At 42.0% G+C, this 18,725-nt stretch overlaps 1 protein-coding gene across 1 annotated transcript in view; it reads right to left on the minus strand.

Annotated features, from left to right (window-relative positions):
- Positions 1 to 17,310: 17,310 nt before the first annotated feature.
- LOC120060829 (solute carrier family 41 member 1-like) overlaps positions 17,311 to 18,725 on the minus strand; it is a 29,824-nt gene continuing 28,409 nt past the window's right edge. Inside the window, exon 10 of the mRNA XM_039010252.1 lies at positions 17,311 to 18,664. Coding sequence (XP_038866180.1) covers positions 18,479 to 18,664 — 186 coding nt within the window. The 3' untranslated portion in view covers positions 17,311 to 18,478. The remainder of the gene's footprint in view (positions 18,665 to 18,725) is intronic.

The raw sequence follows: 18,725 nt of genomic DNA on the forward strand, positions 1-18,725 counted from the left end.
ACTAAGCCCGAGTTTGTCCGAGTGGAGTCGAAGAGCGTCAGAGTAGCCGTTTTCGTTTTTTGGTGTTGTAACAAAGAAACTCTGTGGGTGTATGCATATCCAAAGAGTCATTATCAAATAACATGAGAAGGGCGACATTCATGACCTTGAATGAGGATCTACTTCTGATCAGAAAGAAACATGTCATTGTTTTTACGCAACATTTTAGGCCTATTGATTGGTCCCAGACATTGACAATAACTTGGTCTGGGGCGCCCCCTATTCTTCTCAATATGATTAGAAGTACCAATTTTAGTCAGAGTGTGTCAGTGTTGTAATGCAAATACCAGTCGAATACCAGCACCAGCAATGTAATGGCATTCAATATATTTTATAGGGTGTAAAACAAATAATATATACCCTAAATATTTGCTCATTTAGGCTCACTCAAGCTAATTTCAGTTATAGTGTCACAAGTCATGACTGAGGTAGGCTACGGGTAAGGGAAGGAAACTCATTCAGCAATCACAATTTAAAAAAATGGTATTCCCATTGTTATTGGACCTTGAACCCATAGGTGGCCATTTTGGGAATGTATAAAAGCCTTATCTATTTTTGTGTCTGTAGCTAGGTTTCCATTCAATTGGGGACAGATTTTCATGTGAATATTCTAAAATCTGCATGAAAACAGTATGTGCATTTTCCCACCAGAGATGAGTTTATCAAACTGACTTGTTACAGATAAAAGGCTGTGCGTGTTTTAGCACAATAAATGTTGCGTTATATAGCTCACACCCTGGTTTTGGCTAGCATGTACGCTCTAGCCAACACCTTGCGGGTATAACCTACATCAGTGTTTCCCAAGTCCAGTCCTTAAGTACCCCCAACAGCACACATCTTTGTTATAGCCCCGGACAAGCACACCTGATTCAACTTGTCAAGTAATCATCAAGCCCTCAATGAGTTGAATCAGGTGAGTTTGTCTGGGGCTACAACAGAAATGTGTGCTGTTGGGGGCATTTGAGGACGGGAGTTGGGTAACCCTGGCCTACATACATGATGAGATTAGAGCTAGATTATTATTATTTGTCAAAAGGCAGCAAGCATCGATGATCATGTCACCAGAATGAGACCCTCGATATTTATACTTTCATCATAACTTATTTCATCTGTAGCCTAATAAACAGCATACTTTCAAGACAAGTTGTAATGGGAGTGTCACACAACATGTAGTCGAGTGACTCCAAGTTTACTTTGATATGATGGTTATTTTAGCAATTTTTGCACATAAAAGTGTTTCCACTGACATTTCTCGCATAATTCATTTTACCAACATAAAAAGATCCCACCTTGTTTAGCGTATTTTGATTTGTCACGTGGAAAGTTTAACAACATATATTCTGTTTCCATCAGGCCTGTCATGATTTTTTAAATGATCAGACATGCACTTTACTCGCATAAAAAGGTTGGATGGAAACCTGGTGTGTAAAATGGATTTTTTTATCTGTAAAACCCATTGGTTTTATCAGTCAATAAATGTTTTTTTATCAACTTCCACTGCTCTCCTAGCAGGGGTGGAAAGAGTACTGAAATAGTTACTTGAGTTACTTTTAAAATAAAAACATTGACCTTGATAATTAGCTAATTTAACTCAGGTTACCTGAATGTTGTTACATATTATATTTTCCATACATTAAATTGAAAAAGGAAGCGAGGAAATGAATGATGGGATTTGATTAATGCCCGGGCAATTAAGTGAACCGTGTTAGTGTTGATTGCATTGGATTTGAAACCGGGCTGCCTCCAGGGCATGAGCTGGAGGCCTACAGCAAAGTCGGCTCAAAACAAAAGGGATGTAAATTAAGCACGTAGAGTAGCCTAATGAGTAGGATTCTGTAGCACGAGCTGGATACCAACCAGTACTCTACCCTGCACCTTAGAGACTGCTGCCCTATTACAAAAATATAAATGCTACATGCAACATTTTCTAAGATTTTACTGAGTTACAGTTAATAGAAGGAAGTCAGTCAATTGGAATAAATTAATTAGGCCCAAATCTATGAATTTCACATGACTGGGCAGGGGTGCAGCCATGAGTGGGGCTTGGTGGGCATAGGCTCATCCACTGGGGAGCCAGGCCCAGCCAATCAGAATACGTTTTTCACCACAAAATGGCTGCGGAGTCGCCTCAGACGACTCTGCAGGTGAAGAAGCCGGATATGGAGGTCCTGGGCTGGCATGGTTATACGTGGTCTGCGGTTAAGAGACCGGTTGAACGTACTGCTAAATTCTCTAAAATGATGTTGGAGGCAGCTTATGGTAGAGAAATGAACATTCAATTCCCTGGCAGTCAGCATGCCAATTGCACGGCCCCTCAACTTTACATTTGAGTTCATATTTTTGTTCAGTGTAAATTCAATAGGCCCTAATCATGGATTTCATATGACTGAGAATACAGATGTGCATCTGTTGGTCACAGATAACTTAAAAAATAAGTAGGGGCGTGGATTAGATAACAGGTCAGTATCTGGTGTGACCACCATTTTCCTCATGCAGCATAACACATCTCCTTCGCATAGAATTGATCAGGCTGTTGATTGTGGCCTGTGGAATGTTGTCCCACTCCTCTTCAATGGCTGTGCGAAGTTGCTGGATATTGGCGGGAACTGGAGCACGCTGTCATACACTTCAATCCAGAGCATCCCAAACATGCTCAATGGGTGACATGTCTGGTGAGTATGCAGGCCATGGAAGAACTGGGACATTTTCAGCTTCCAGGAATTGTGTACAGATCCTTGCAACATGGGGCCGTGCATTATCATGCTGAAACATGAGGTGATGGCGGCGGATGAATGGCACGACTATGGGTCTCAGGATCTCGTCACGTTATCTCTGTGCATTCAAATTGACATTGATAAAATGCAATTGTGTTCGTTGTCCACTTATGCCTGCCCATACCATAACCACACCGCCACCATGGGGCACTCTGTTCACAACGCTGACATCAGCAAACCACCATCACACGCAACGCCAGCTTGTAGAGAAATGAACATTACATTATCTGGTAAGTACGCTGGTTGACATTCCTGCAGTCAGCATGCCAAATGCATGCTCCCTCAAAACTTGAGACGTTTGTGGCATTGTGTTGTGTGACAAAACTAAACATTTTAGTGGCCTTTTATTGTCCCCAGTATAAGGTGCACCTGTGTAATGATCATGCTGTTTAATGACCTTCTTGATATGTCACACCTGTCTGGTGGATGGATTATTTTATCAAAGGAGAATTGCTCACTAACAGGGATGTAAACAGATTTGTACACACCATTTTCTAGAAATAATATTTTTGTGGGTATGGAACATTTCTGGGATTTTTCAGTTCATAAAACATGGGACCAACACTTTATATGTTGCGTTTATATTTTTATTCAGTGTAACTCATTGAATTCAGTCATTGAACACTAGCCACTTTAATTAATAATGTTTACATACTGTTTTACCCACTTTATATGTATACACTGTATTGTAGTCATGGTTCATCCTATATACAGTTGAAGTCGGAAGTTTACATACAATTAGGTTGGAGTCATTAAAACTTGTTTTTCAACCACTCCACAAAATTCTTGTTAACAGACTATAGTTTTGGCAAGTCGGTTAGGACATCTACTTTGTGCATGGCACAAGTCATTTTTCCAACAATTGTTTACATACAGATTATTTCACTTATAATTCACTGTATCACAATTCCAGTGGGTCAGAAGTTTACATACATTAAGTTGATTGTGCCTTTAAACAACTTGAAAAATTCCCGAAAATGATGATGGCTTTAGAAGCTTCTGATAGGCTAATTGACATAATTTGAGTCAGTTGGAGGTGTACCTGTGGATGTATTTTAAGGCCTACCTTCAAATTCAGTGCTTCTTTGCTTGACATCATGGGAAAATTAAAAGAAATCAGCCAAGACCTCAGATAACAAATTGTAGACCTCCACAAGTCTGGTTCATCCTTGGGAGCAATTTCCAAACGCCTGAAGGTGCCACGTTCATCGGTACAAACAATAGTACGCAAGTATAAACCCCATGGGACCACGCACCGTCATACCGCTCAGGAAGGAGACGCATTCTGTCTCCTAGAGATGAACGTACTTTGATGCGAAAAGTGCAAATCAATCCCAGAACAACAGCAAAGGACCTTGTGAAGATGCTGGAGGAAACGGGTACAAAAGTATCTATATTCACAGTTAAACAAGTCCTATATCAACATAACCTGAAAGGTCGCTCAGCAAGGAAGAAGCCACTGCTCCAAAACCACCATAAAAAAGCCAGACTACGGTTTGCAACTGCACATAGTGACAAAGATTGTACTTTTTGGAGAAATGCCCTCTGGTCTGATGAAACAAAAATAGAACTGTTTAGCCATAATGACCATCGTTATGTTTGGAGGAAAAAGGGGGAGGCTTGCAAACCGAAGAACACCATCCCAACCTTGAGGCACGGGGGTGGCAGCATCATGTTGTGGGGGTGCTTTGCTGCAGGAGGGACTGGTGTACTTCACAAAATAGATCGCATCATGAGGCAGGACAATTATGTAGATATATTGAAGCAACATCTCAAGACAATAGTCAGGAAGTTAAAGCTTGGTCGCAAATGGGTCTTCCAAATGGACAATGACCCCAAGCATATTTCCAAAGTCGTGGCAAAATGGCATAAGGACAACAAAGTCAAGGTATTGGAGTGGCCATCACAAAGCCTTGACCTCAATCCCATAGAAAATTTGTTGGCAGAATTGAAAAAGCGTGTGCGAGCAAGTAGGCCTACAAACCTGACTCAGTTACACCAGCTCTGTCAGGAGGAATGGGCCAAAATTCACTCAACTTATTGTGGGAAGCTTGTGAAAGGCTACCCAAAACGTTTGACCCAAGTTAAACAATTTAAAGGCAATGCTACCAAATACTAATTGAGTTTATGTAAACTTCTGACCCACTGGGAATGTGATGAAAGAAATAAAAGCTGAAATAAATCATTCTCTTTACTATTATTCTGACGTTTCACATTCTTAAAATAAAGCAGTGATCCTAACTGACCTAAGACAGGGACTTTTTACTAGGATTACATGTCAGGAATTGTGAAAAACGGAGTTAAAATGCATTTGGCTAAGGTGTATGTAAACTTCCGACTTCAACTGTATGTGTATATGTACTGTATGTATATACATGTCTGTATGTATGTGTATATGTACATACTGTATATGTACAGTTGAAGTCGGAAGTTTACATACACTTAGGTTGGAGTCATTAAAACTCGTTTTTCAACCACTCCACAAATTTCTTGTTAACAAACTATAGTTTTGGCAAGTCGGTTAGAACATCTACTTTGTGCATGACACAAGTAATTTCCCAAAAATTGTTTACATACAGATTATTTCACTTATAATTCGCTGTATCACAATTCCAGTGGGTCAGAAGTTTACATACACTAAGTTGACTGTGCCTTTAAACAGCTTGGAAAATTCAAAAAAATGATGTCATGGCTTTAGAAGCTTCTGATAGGCTAATTGACATAATTTGAGTCAATTGGAGGTGTACCTGTGGATGTATTTCAAGACCTACCTTCAAACGCAGTGCCTCTTTGCTTGACATCATGGGAAAATCAAAAGAAATCAGCCAAGACCTCAGAAAAAAAAATTGTAGACCTCCACAAGTCTGGTTCATCCTTGGGAGCAATTTCCAAATGCCTGAAGGTACCACGTTCATCTGTACAAACAATAGTTCGCAAGTATAAACACCATGGGACCAAGCAGCCGTCATTCCGCTCAGGAAGGAGACGCGTTCTGTCTCCTAGAGATTAATGTACTTTGGTGTGAAAAGTGCAAATCAATCCCAGAACAACAGCAAAGGACTTTGTTTAGATGCTGGAGGAAACCGGTACCAAAAGTATCTATATCCACAGTAAAACGAGTCCTTTATCGACATAATCTGAAAGGCTGCTCAGCAAGGAAGAAGCCACAACTACAAAACCGCCATAAAAAAGCCAGACTACGGTTTGCGACTGCACATGGGGACAACGATCGTACTTTTTGGAGAAATTCCCTCTGGTCTAATGAAACAAAAATAGAACTGTTTGGCCATAATGACCGTCGTTATGTTTGGAGGAATAAGGGGGATGCTTGCAAGCCGAAGAACACCATCCCAACCGTGAAGCACGGGGGTGGCAGCATCACGTTGTGGGGGTGTTTTTCTGCAGGAGGGACTGGTGCACTTCACAAAATAGATGGCATCATGAGGTTGGAAAATTATATGGATATATTGAGGCAACATCTCAAGACATCAATCAGGAAGTTAAGTCAGGAAGATCCTAACTGACCTCAGACCGGTAATTTTTACTAGGATTAAATGTCAGGATTTGTGAAAAACTGAGTTTAAATGTATTTGGATAAGGTGTATAAACTTCTGACTTCAACTGTATGTATTATTATTTTTTCTTTTTTTTCTTGATTTTCTATCTAGGGACGGGCACTGTAAATTAGAACAAGCTAACATGTTATGGTGCAATGCAGCTTACTTGTTGTAAATTGCAATGTGTTAATGTTATTGTATCTGTCCCTACTCAAATAAACTTTAATAATAAAAACAGTCGCAGAGCATGCTGGATATTTTTAATTTTTAATTTATTTAACCTTTAAGTGTACACGTCAAATAAGAACTAATTCTTATTTACAATGATGACCAACACCAGCCAAACACAGGCATTAGAAAAGTCCTGCAGCGCATTCTCAGACAACATTGAGTGATGACAACTAAGTGAAGCTGGTGGTTAAAACAATGAACATATGGCACTTCTCTGTTTACTTTGTCCTGCAATATTTTCTGCATGCCCCTCATAACATAGATTAAGTACACTGCTCAAAAAAATAAAGGGAACACTTAAACAACACAATGTAACTCCAAGTCAATCACACTTCTGTGAAATCAAACTGTCCACTTAGGAAGCAACACTGATTGACAATAATTTTCACATGCTGTTGTGCAAATGGAATAGACAACAGGTGGAAATTATAGGCAATTAGCAAGACACCCACAATAAAGGAGTGGTTCTGCAGGTGGTGACCACAGACCACTTCTCAGTTCCTATGCTTCCTGGCTGATGTTTTGGTCACTTTTGAATGCTGGTGGTGCTTTCACTCTAGTGGTAGCATGAGACGGAGTCTACAACCCACACAAGTGGCTCAGGTAGTGCAGCTCATCCAGGATGGCACATCAATGCGAGCTGTGGCAAGAAGGTTTGCTGTGTCTGTCAGCGTAGTGTCCAGAGCATGGAGGCGCTACCAGGAGACAGGCCAGTACATCAGGAGACGTGGAGGAGGCCGTAGGAGGGCAACAACCCAGCAGCAGGACCGCTACCTCCGCCTTTGTGCAAGGAAGAGCACTGCCAGAGCCCTGCAAAATGACCTCCAGCAGGCCACAAATGTGCATGTGTCTGCTCAAACAGTCAGAAAGAGACTCCATGAGGGTGGTATGAGGGCCCGACGGCCACAGGTGGGGGGTTGTGCTTACAGCCCAACACCGTGCAGGACGTTTGGCATTTGCCAGAGAACACCAAGATTGGCAAATTCGCCACTGGCGCCCTGTGCTCTTCACAGATGAAAGCAGGTTCACACGCACATGTGACAGATGACAGAGTCTGGAGACGCCGTGGAGAACGTTCTGCTGCCTGCAACATCCTCCAGCATGACCGGTTTGGCGGTGGGTCAGTCATGGTGTGGGGTGGCATTTCTTTGGGGGGCCGCACAGCCCTCCATGTGCTCGCCAGAGGTAGCCTGACTGCCATTAGGCACCGAGATGAGATCCTCAGAAACTATATGCTGGTGCGGTTGGCCCTGGGTTCCTCCTAATGCAAGACAATGCTAGACCTCATGTGGCTGGAGTGTGTCAGCAGTTCCTGCAAGAGGAAGGCATTGATGCTATGGACTGGCCCGCCCGTTCCCCAGACCTGAATCCAATTGAGCACATCTGGGACATCATGTCTCGCTCCATCCACCAACGCCACGTTGCACCACAGACTGTCCAGGAGTTGGCGGATGCTTTAGTCCAGGTCTGGGAGGAGATTCCTCAGGAGACCATCCGTCACCTCATCAGGAGCATGCCCAGGCGTTGTAGGGAGGTCATACAGGCACGTGGAGGCCACACACACTACTGAGCCTCATTTTGACTTGTTTTAAGGACATTACATCAAAGTTGGATCAGCCTGTAGTGTGGTTTTCCACTTTAATTTTGAGTGTGACTCCAAATCCAGACCTCCATGGGTTGATAAATTTGAGATCCATTGATCATTTTTGTGTGATTTTGTTGTCAGCACATTCAACTATGTAAAGAAAAAACTATTTAATAAGAATATTTCATTCATTCAGATCTAGGATGTGTTATTTTAGTGTTCCCTTTATTTTTTTGAGCAGTGTATATTTTCTGCATGCCCCCCTTTGTCACGCCCTGACCTTAGAGATCCTTTTTATGTCTCAATTTGGTTTGGTCAGGGTGTGATTTGGGGTGGGTATTCTATGTTCTATTATTTGTATTTCTATGTTTTGGCCGTGTAGGGTTCTCAATCAGGGACAGCTGTCTATCGTTGTCTCTGAGAACCATACTTAGGTAGCCCTTTTTCCCACCTGTCTTTGTGGGAAGTTGACTTTGTTTAGGGCACTTAGTCTTTAGCTTCACGGTTTGTTTTGTAGTGTTTATTGTTTTGTTCCGCGTCTTTTCTAATAAGAAGAGAATGTACGCTCACCACGCTGCGCCTTGGTCCTCTTCTTTCAATGGCCGTGACACCCTTTGTACCTGACGTGACACTAGCGCCATCATAACATAGACTAAGTATATTTTCTGCATGCCCCCCTTTGTACCTGACGTGACACTAGCGCCATCATAACATAGACTAAGTATATTTTCTGCATGCCCCCCTTTGTACCTGACGTGACACTAGCGCCATCATAACATAGACTAAGTATATTTTCTGCATGCCCCCCTTTGTACCTGACGTGACACTAGCGCCATCATAACATAGACTAAGTATATTTTCTGCATGCCCCCCTTTGTACCTGACGTGACACTAGCGCCATCATAACATAGACTAAGTATATTTTCTGCATGCCCCCCTTTGTACCTGACGTGACACTAGCGCCATCATAACATAGACTAAGTATATTTTCTGCATGCCCCCCTTTGTACCTGACGTGACACTAGCGCCATCATAACATAGACTAAGTATATTTTCTGCATGCCCCCCTTTGTACCTGACGTGACACTAGCGCCATCATAACATAGACTAAGTATATTTTCTGCATGCCCCCCTTTGTACCTGACGTGACACTAGCGCCATCATAACTAGTGTCACGTCAGGTACAAAGGGTGTCACGGCCATTGAAAGAAGAGGACCAAGGCGCAGCGTGGTGAGCGTACATTCTCTTCTTATTAGAAAAGACACGGAACAAAACAATAAACACTACAAAACAAACCGTGAAGCTAAAGACTAAGTGCATTTTCTGTGCCAAGGCCAACCTTTGTTAGCTCGGTAAGAACAAGGTGTGTAAATGATAAAGAATCCCAGTATTTTGTGGTTGCCATTGGCAGCAACCGCTCTCACATGTTGTTTTCATCCAGGTAATGAGTGACAATGGCTATATTTTCACATCTACCTTCAGTGTGTACCAAGATTCTCTGATTTCTTTAACTATTTCCTCAGCGACAATCTCTCTCATGAGCGATGTCATTTTGAATATCATGTGACGTGCATGAGGCATTGTGGGGCATGGGGCTAAACACTGTGGCAAGTTCCTTGTCTTTCAGAGTATATACCATCATAGACAGAAAAACGTCTACTGCCCTCTTGACACTAACGCGTCCAATGTCCCCCTCAGTGGTTGCTGGTTTGAAATAAGGAACTCAATGATGTCCACAATCGCCGACAAATACATGTGATTTCTTTCCAGCTGCCCATCATTAACAAGCGTTGATACCAATGTTCCCAAGCACTTCAAACTAGGTTTTTCTTTCCGCAGTGCATTTCAAACGGTCCTTGCTTGATGCGTGCCTAGCGAATCTTTTGGTACAATCAATAGAATTCTTCCAGTTAGAATACCCAGCTTGGGTGAAGGCCTTGTCTGCATTAGCATTGGACCCAACACAGAACTTTCCACGTGTGAAACGAAATGCAGCATATGCAGGATCCGAGTATTACTGCCACTTTCTTCCTATGAAGCAGTTTCTATTAAATGAGTGTTTTTGGACAGAACCTGCGGCTAGGGTATGATTCTAGGCTAACCTGGTCTGGCTCCTCTGTTCCAAGATAATCAGGAACAGTCGGAGGTGGAGGCTACTGTGAGCCATTATGGCGGCGTTTATAAAAGGGTGGGTAGGCTCTGCACACGGAACTAGCTGGAGCTCGGCAGAATTATTACTGTTGGGCTTTGCAGCGGCCTCAGTGGTTTGCTGCTGCTGCTGCTCGTTGCTCTCCTTCTCCTTTGTTTGATATCCATCGTGGCAGATTAGCTGGTTCGAGCTAGCTAAATAGTCTAAGGCTAATAACACTAAAACATTTTACAGCTATAGCTAAGAGGGAAGCAGCTTCAACTGTAAACTGGTGCATAAGAACAGCCCTTAGGCTTGGTATATTTAAGCAATAAATACCAAAAATGTTTTAAAAAATAAAGCAGAGCGTGTGTGGTATGTCGGCCATATACCACAAACCCCTGAGGTGCCTTATTGCTATTATAAAGTGGTTACCAACATAAATAGAACAGTAAACAAGTATTTTTAAGTCATACCCGTGGTGTCTGATACAGTAAACACATGGCTGAAATGCTGTTTCAGCCACTCAGCATCCAGGACCCAAACTACCTGGTTTTTAATCTGTATTACACAGAAGCTTTAGCCATTACTCCCTGTCTATTCTGTTGTTTGTTACCAACATGGCACTTATCATACAGATTGACATTAGACACTGCTTACTCAACATCAGGTGCAGTAATTAGTTTATACTCTTTATTCATTATTTATCTCATGGAGACGACACATTTTCACATGAGGGACCTACATGTAATATAGTTATTGTAGTTATTGTAGAATTACATTCCTAAATAAAACATCATTAAATGTGTATTGTGCACTAGGCTAGGTCATTTCTTTCACTGTTCAAATCCATATCTACTGAGGTTGAATTTCTGAAAAACACAGGTGTCTTCCAAGATTCAGTGTTGAGCTGGTACTGAGACAGTTGTATCTCTGATAAGACTGTGAGAACCAGGACTCAGAGTGTATGTGTGTCTTTGGTTGTGAACCAGATGACAGCACCAAACATCTGTGCGTGCGTGTCAGAGAGAGAGCTACTCACCTCTATCACAAGGACACTCAATAACCCATGTCATACACAACATTGCATCTTCAGAAAGGCATAACACACACACACACACACACACACACACACACACACACACACACACACACACACACACACACACACACACACACACACACACACACACACACACACACACACACACACACACACACACACACACACACACACACACACACACACAGAGGGACTCACAGAAGACCATAGGATTACTGAAGAGTGGTACGAAATGATATAGTCCTTTAATTCCAGCAATTTAGAAAGTCCTGCAGAGAGAGAACCCCACTACAGTCATGGGGTTACAGACAGAGAGAGAGAGAGGGGGGGGGGGGGGGGGTATGAGTGTGTTTGTGTGTGTATATCTGCATGCATGTACAGTATGTATGTATGGTATGTGTGTTATGCCTTTCTGAAGATACAGTGTAATGTATCACATGGGTATGGGTTATGGGGAAGGGCGGGGTTGATCAGTCCGTTATACTTTCTAAACCTCGGTGTCGTCCCACCACTGAGTCTGTTCCTAACCCAACCCAGAGTTGCCCTAGTCAGTGCCTTCTATTTACAATATCCATCTATTCATTTATGTTCTAAATAGAAGATTCTGGCCCCAGTGATTCCCAAACACTGCAGCCTTTACAGCCATGCAGCCTCTCTCTTAGACTACTCATTCACCTATCAAATCAACACAATTCACAACATCAAATCAACATACATCAGTTATTACTCAAAGCTAATTAAAGAGATGCTACTCTGTGGTGAGCCTGGCTCCTGATTTGTTACTATGTCTTGAGCTTGGCTCTTGATTGGTTAAGGCCTCCTATGTTTGGGCCCCTGCCTGAGGGCAGGGGGTGTGAGGTGTGTGAGGTTCATGAGATATTAGGCACCACGCTGTTCTGTTCGTTAACTTAGCCGCTAATCTACCGCGGTTAGCGCTGAAGCTCTACTGGCCCGAGGCAAGAAAAAATAATTAACAAAAAAAGAAAAGAAAATGTGATAAACAATTACAAAAACAGCGAACTGAAACAAAATGAAATGAAAAATAAACACCTTATTTATAGAATAAATATAGTATGTACAATTTGCTTTGTGTGCATCTAAAAATAAATAGACAAAGCATTCCTTCCCCCCTGAAGAAGTATTCACAACCTCTGACCCGTGCTGGGGCAGAAAGCTGGCACAGGTTCACTAACATCCAGGCTTCTGCTTCAAGAATCCAGAGGACTTTCTAGAATAGAATCTTGGATACAGGTTCTAGAATCCAGAGGGTATAGATTCTATAATCAAGGATACAGGTTTTAGAATTCAGAGGAAAGGTTCTAGAATAGAATCTTGGATACATTTTCTAGTATTCAGAAGGTATAGATTCTACAACCAAGGATAAAGGTTCTAGAATACCCAGGTTCTAGAAAAAAGAAGATACAAGTTCTAGAATCTAGAAAACACAGGTCCTGGATAAGAATCTTGGATACAGGTTCTAGAATCTAGATGAAGGGAATGGTGAACAGAGAGGCGATCAGCACTGTCTCATATTCACACATGACAATCTCTCCATCTGGTGTCTATGTGTATACTACAGTACTTTCCACACAGTGACACTATAATCCACTTGGGCTGCCTCAATTATAGACATGGCATAATCATTCTCTATGACCAACACACAAGATGACAGAAGGATTAGGAAAAATAATCAAGTTAAAGAAAAATCTAACAGACTCAACTTTGTAAAATGGGTCACAAACCTAAGCAGGAAAAAATTATAATTTTAAAGAGAAGGAAACTTAATACATAACACACAAGTTTTGCATATTCATATTATGTGCCCTGCACATGCATTCTGCTGGCCCCTTAAAAACATAGAAATCTAACAAGCACCTGATAAGGAAACATCAGATGATAACACATGCATTTCACCATCAAGCTGGGCTCTGCTGCTTAGAGAATTCGTGTCTATACTGACAGTAGGTTGGTGAGGGTTGGATAAGAGACCATTTTGAAGCATGGCGTCTATCTGGCAGATATTGTAGGTCAGCTGCACATTGTGTGTGACGTTGTGTTTTTACCATGATAAAGAGAGAGATCGAGAGAGACATGACATTTTGTTACACGATATCCCTAACAGAGAGATCGAGAGAGACATGACATTTTGTTACACGATATCCCTAACAGAGAGATCGAGAGAGACATGACATTTTGTTACACGATATCCCTAACAGAGAGCGAGCGAGAGAGACATGAGATGTTGTTACATGATATCCATAATGGTGGGAATATTGGTTTGACAAATCATCCTTCAACAAACTGCAATTTTTGATAACGTTCATCTCACATCAGTTGACATCCTGTCTTTCCTCACTAACCATTGAAGCCCAGTTAAGCCTTCCAATCAGAACACACCAAACAAGTAAAGCCACCTTTTTACAGATTCTCCTAATTCCTTGCGCTGGAAAAAATGTCATACAATTTGGAGAGCAGATTTCACTTAGAATGGCCTCTTTCTCAATAAGAGCTGTCCCTACCCTCTCTGCCCTCTTTCTGGTCTCTCTCTGGCCTCCCAGTAAGGCCACTCTAACCTCGGTGAACCCTATGTGCGCATGGCCGCAGGAAGATGTTTTGGGGTGTGGGTGCTTGTTGACGGGGGGAGGAGGCAACGAATACACATTACATTTTTTTTTAAATATTATTTTAGTTTTCTCAGATTTATCAGGGGGTGCTGCAGCACCCTCAGCACCCCTACTTCCTGCAGCTATGTTTGTGCATAACCGTCATCCTGCCAGAAACTTCGGCAGGCCGGACAAACATAGAGACAGAATTTTGGGCTAAGTGTTTGTGTGGAAAAAAAGTAAACAAAGAAACAACAATTGAATTGAAGACATTTCACTATCATAGCCCTTTACGGGGGTTTAGGGGAGAACAAGGAAGTGTTGACAGTTAGTTGTGGAGCGCTGCCGCCTCAGGGACCACTAAGGACAGGGTTGGCAAGAACTGGGCTGACTTTAATTCAAGAAACAACCCTCCAACTGAGTGTGAAACATGATTGTGTATAGAGGTTCCTGGCACCACGTTAGTGACCTCTGTCCACAGAATAGTTTGAAGTTGCCTCTCACTGCTGATACATGGTCAGGTATGTTTTCATCTCTCCCCAATGGTTCAGATTAGGATTTGGGAAGGGTAAGCTGATCCAAGATCTGTGCTTAAAGGGCAACTTCTACCCAGAGATGTTAACACTTCCTGTTTCTGTTCAGGTTAGTGTTCAGACGTCTACTGACTGGGTTGGAAGGTTGTTACCTAAGTGGATTCAGGTCTCTACATTCTGGTCCGGGTCCCTGTGCAGCAGACCCCACTGAATCACTACTCTAAAGGCAAGGCAAATTGGGATGGTCATTTAAGGCCCTGTTCACTCCCCTTCATCAAACATTATTCACATAGGGACCGATTCCGACTTAGGAAATGAATGCCTTTGATACGCGCGCCTTTCCTACGCACTTCTCAATAGTTGGTATTCAGACTTACCTTATGCAGGTGCGAAACGGGCTTTACAGACGTGGTTCCCTTGAGCGTGCTGAATACATTTAATTAAACTGCTAAAACCCTACCGCTAGCTGGCCAACAGATTTTCTTGTGCTGTTGTACATTTGTCTTAAGACATCCCTTAAATACGGTGTATTTGAAATTTGAATTTTGTCAACCGACTAATTAGAATACATCGGTTCAGAATAAAGGGATCAATGAAAGAAAGCCATCTAAATACACTACCTGTCAAAAGTTTTAGAATACTTACTCATCCAAGGGTTTTTCTTTATTTTGACAATTTTCTACATTGTAGAATAATAGTGAAGACATTAAAACTACGAAATAACACATATGGAATTATGTAGTAACCAAATAGGGCTATCTTCTGTATACCAACCCTACCTTGTCACAACACAATTGATTGGCTCAAACGCATTAAGAAGGAAATAAATTCCACAAATGAACTTTGAAAAAGGCACACCTGTTAATTGAAATGCATTCCAGGTGACTACCTCATGAAGCCTGTTGAGAGAATGCCAAGAGTGTGCAAAGCTGTCAAGGCACATCTTTGCACACTCTTGGCATTCTCTCAACCAGCTTCATGAGGTAGTCACCTGGAATGCATTTCAATTAAGAGATGTGCCTTTTTCAAAGTTCATTTGTGGAATTTATTTCCTTCTTAATGCGTTTGAGCCAATCAATTGTGTTGTGACAAGGTAGGGTTGGTATACAGAAGATAGCCCTATTTGGTAAAAGACCAAGTCCTTATTATGGCAAGAACGACTCAAATAAGCAAAGACAAACAACAGTCCATAATTACTTTAAGACATGAATGTCAGTCAACACGGAAAATGTAAGAACTTTAAACATTTCTTTAAATTCAGTCTCAGGTGGCTATCTGAAGAATCTCAAATCTCAAATATGTTTTGTTTAACACTTTTTTGGTTACTATATGATTCCATATGTGCTATTTCCTAGTTGTGATGTCTTCACTACTATTCTACAACGTAGAAAATATTAAAAAATAAAGAAAAACCCCTGAACGAGTAGGTCTTCTAAAACATTTGACCGGAAGTGTATATGCATATTCGTCTCCTTTTCAGCACCAACTGGTAGATTTAGAAATACTGTGATCATGTAGATTATTTGGGCACATTTTAGGGTTAGGAAAGTATGTATGAATCATAAGAAAAAAAATGGTTTGGAGAGCCTTTACACACTAAACATATTGATGAATCAAAAATACAGTAGTTTGATTTATCCTGAATCAAGTACAATCCATTAAATATTGGAAGGTGGCCTCCCGAGTGGCGTAGTGGTCTAAGGCAGTGCATCGCAATTCTAGCTGTGCCACTGGAGATCCTGGGTCGAGTCCAGGCTCTGTCGTAGCCGGCCGTGACCGGGAGACCCATGGGCCAGCGCACAATTGGCCCAGCATCGTCTGGGCTAGGGGAGGGTTTGGCCGGCAGGGATGTTCTTGTCCCATCGAGCTCTAGCGACTCCTGTGGCAGGCAGGGCGCAATGCACGCTGACACAGTCGCCAGGTGTACGGTGTTTCCTACGACACATTGGTGCGGCTGGATTCCCGGGTTAAGCGGGCATTGTGTCAAGGGTTGGCTTGTGTTTCGGAGGACGCACGGCTCTCGACCTTCGCCTCTCCCTGTCTGTACGGGAGTTGCAGCAATGGTACAAGACTGTAAATATCAATTGGATACCACAAAATTGGGGAGAAAAAGGGGTAACAGAAAAATAAATAAAACATTTAATAACAAATATTGGAACTGGTCCGAGTTCCATAATGATTCAAATAGGCTACATGTCCCTAATTATTGGACAGCCTTAACCTAATATGATCCAGTAATGCTAGCGACCCTCAGGAACAACTTCACGGATGTGACGGAGGAAAGAAAGGTAAACGGAATGGAATGATGCAAAGGGTAAGGTACAAATTGAAGAACTAACACTAAAGTGACAGTTATAAATGTATGTGAGTATTACTGACTGTGGCTCCCGATAGTGGCTAATATTTAACATGATACAATTGTAAAATAAAATGGAGAAAAGCCGGGGCATATAATTAAAACATTTTAAAGCGCTTATATCAACTGGGCAGGTTCAGCCCTACAGAAGCCTATAGCTTGGGTCTCCAAATTTCATCTACGCAAATTATGAGGGCACTGTCACGACTTCCGCCGAAGTCGGTCCCTCTCCTTGTTCGGGCGGCGTTCGGCGGTCAACGGTGGCCTTCTAGCCATCGCCGATCCACTTTTAATTTTCCATTTGTTTTGTCTTTGTTTTACACACCTGGTTTCAATTCCCCAATTACATGTTCATTATTTAACCCTCTGTTTTCCCCATGGTTTTTGTGCGTGATTGTTTTATGTATGTTCGGTCCGTTATTGTGGGCTCAGTATTACGACATGTTATTGGAATATTTGAGTAAAGTTACTGCTGTCCTGCGCCTGACTCCTCTGCAACAACTACACCCAGACCATTACAGACACACAATAAAACTGTGGAATAACTGCACATCTATTTATAGCCTACTTCACAGTGGAAAAGGGGCCACAATACATGTCATGTTGATATGATTTTCAGTTTTCTTCCATACGACTGGTTTCATATTCGTCTCCACGGATCATAAGGAAAAATCCTCTAAAACAATTGCTGTGTGTATTTACATTCCCCTTCTCCAAATGGATTACTCATTTATCTAGCTCTTATCAACAACTCGTATCAATGTATAAATTATAGTGCATGGAGAAAGCTGTTATTTCTATTGGAAAAAAGAAAGTAGACGCTTTTTCCACTTGGAACCGGCGGGTTCGCTCAACCTTACTGCTGGTTTCCTCGCGCGTAAAGGTGGTGAAATAATGAGGGAATTAAGTCAAGGTCAGAATACGGTGTAGACACCTCCACCACACCTTCATTTCTTAGATCTCCACCCTGAATGAATAGCGGGTGAATATCATGCTATTCTCATGCTTAAATTCAAGGTCAGAATACGCATACAGAGAAAAGTGCATAAAAAAGGAAATTAACTTCCATTTACTAGCGCTTAACTCGGGTCGGAATCGGCCCCATATCTCATCATTAATTCATCTCTTTATATATATATAGCACTTGGTGATAAAGCATTCTAGGCTTGTGTGAGTTTTTTTGCTGTCTGTCTTCATTTCAAGCCCTAAAAATATATCTCATCTTTACAAATGCGGCCAACGTGACTGGCCCAAGGGAGAATGTCCCCATTGAAAATAATGAGGATTAATCTGCCCAATGATAAAACAGATATAGATTCATATCAAATTCACTATTACCAATAATAATCATAATCATTGTAGTAATAATAATAAAAAACAATAGTAGTAGAACTCTTATTTAGTCAAATAAAGAAAGAGTGGAGTAGTCTGAGACCCAGTGAGGGGAGGGGGTCAAAGGGTCAGGGGTTAGGTCTGGGTCTGAAAGTCATTCAGCTGTTCTGTGGTTCAGATGTCTAGAGGGAGATACTGTACAGTTCCGTTGTTCAGGTTGTTTCCGGTGTTCTGGCGTTGATGCCGTGTATGTATGCTGTCCAGGTGTGTGTGTGTTCAGTCTCCCACGTCGGTGTCTCTGTCTCCAATGAGCCAGAGGACATGGAAGCAGAGGGCCAGGAAGCCGGTCCCCAGCAGATCTCCCAGGGCCGTCAGGTAAGGAATAGAGAAGTTATCAGGGTTCATCCCCCTACTCCACATCCAGTGGACCATCCAGTCAGCCAGGTACAACAGGATCAACACCTAGAGACAGAGAGGGAGAGTGGTGAGGGGTGGTGTGTGTGTGTGTGTGTGTGTGTGTGTG

The sequence above is a fragment of the Salvelinus namaycush genome, chromosome 2 (genome assembly GCF_016432855.1).
Source record: "Salvelinus namaycush isolate Seneca chromosome 2, SaNama_1.0, whole genome shotgun sequence".
NCBI classification, from domain to species: domain Eukaryota; kingdom Metazoa; phylum Chordata; class Actinopteri; order Salmoniformes; family Salmonidae; genus Salvelinus; species Salvelinus namaycush.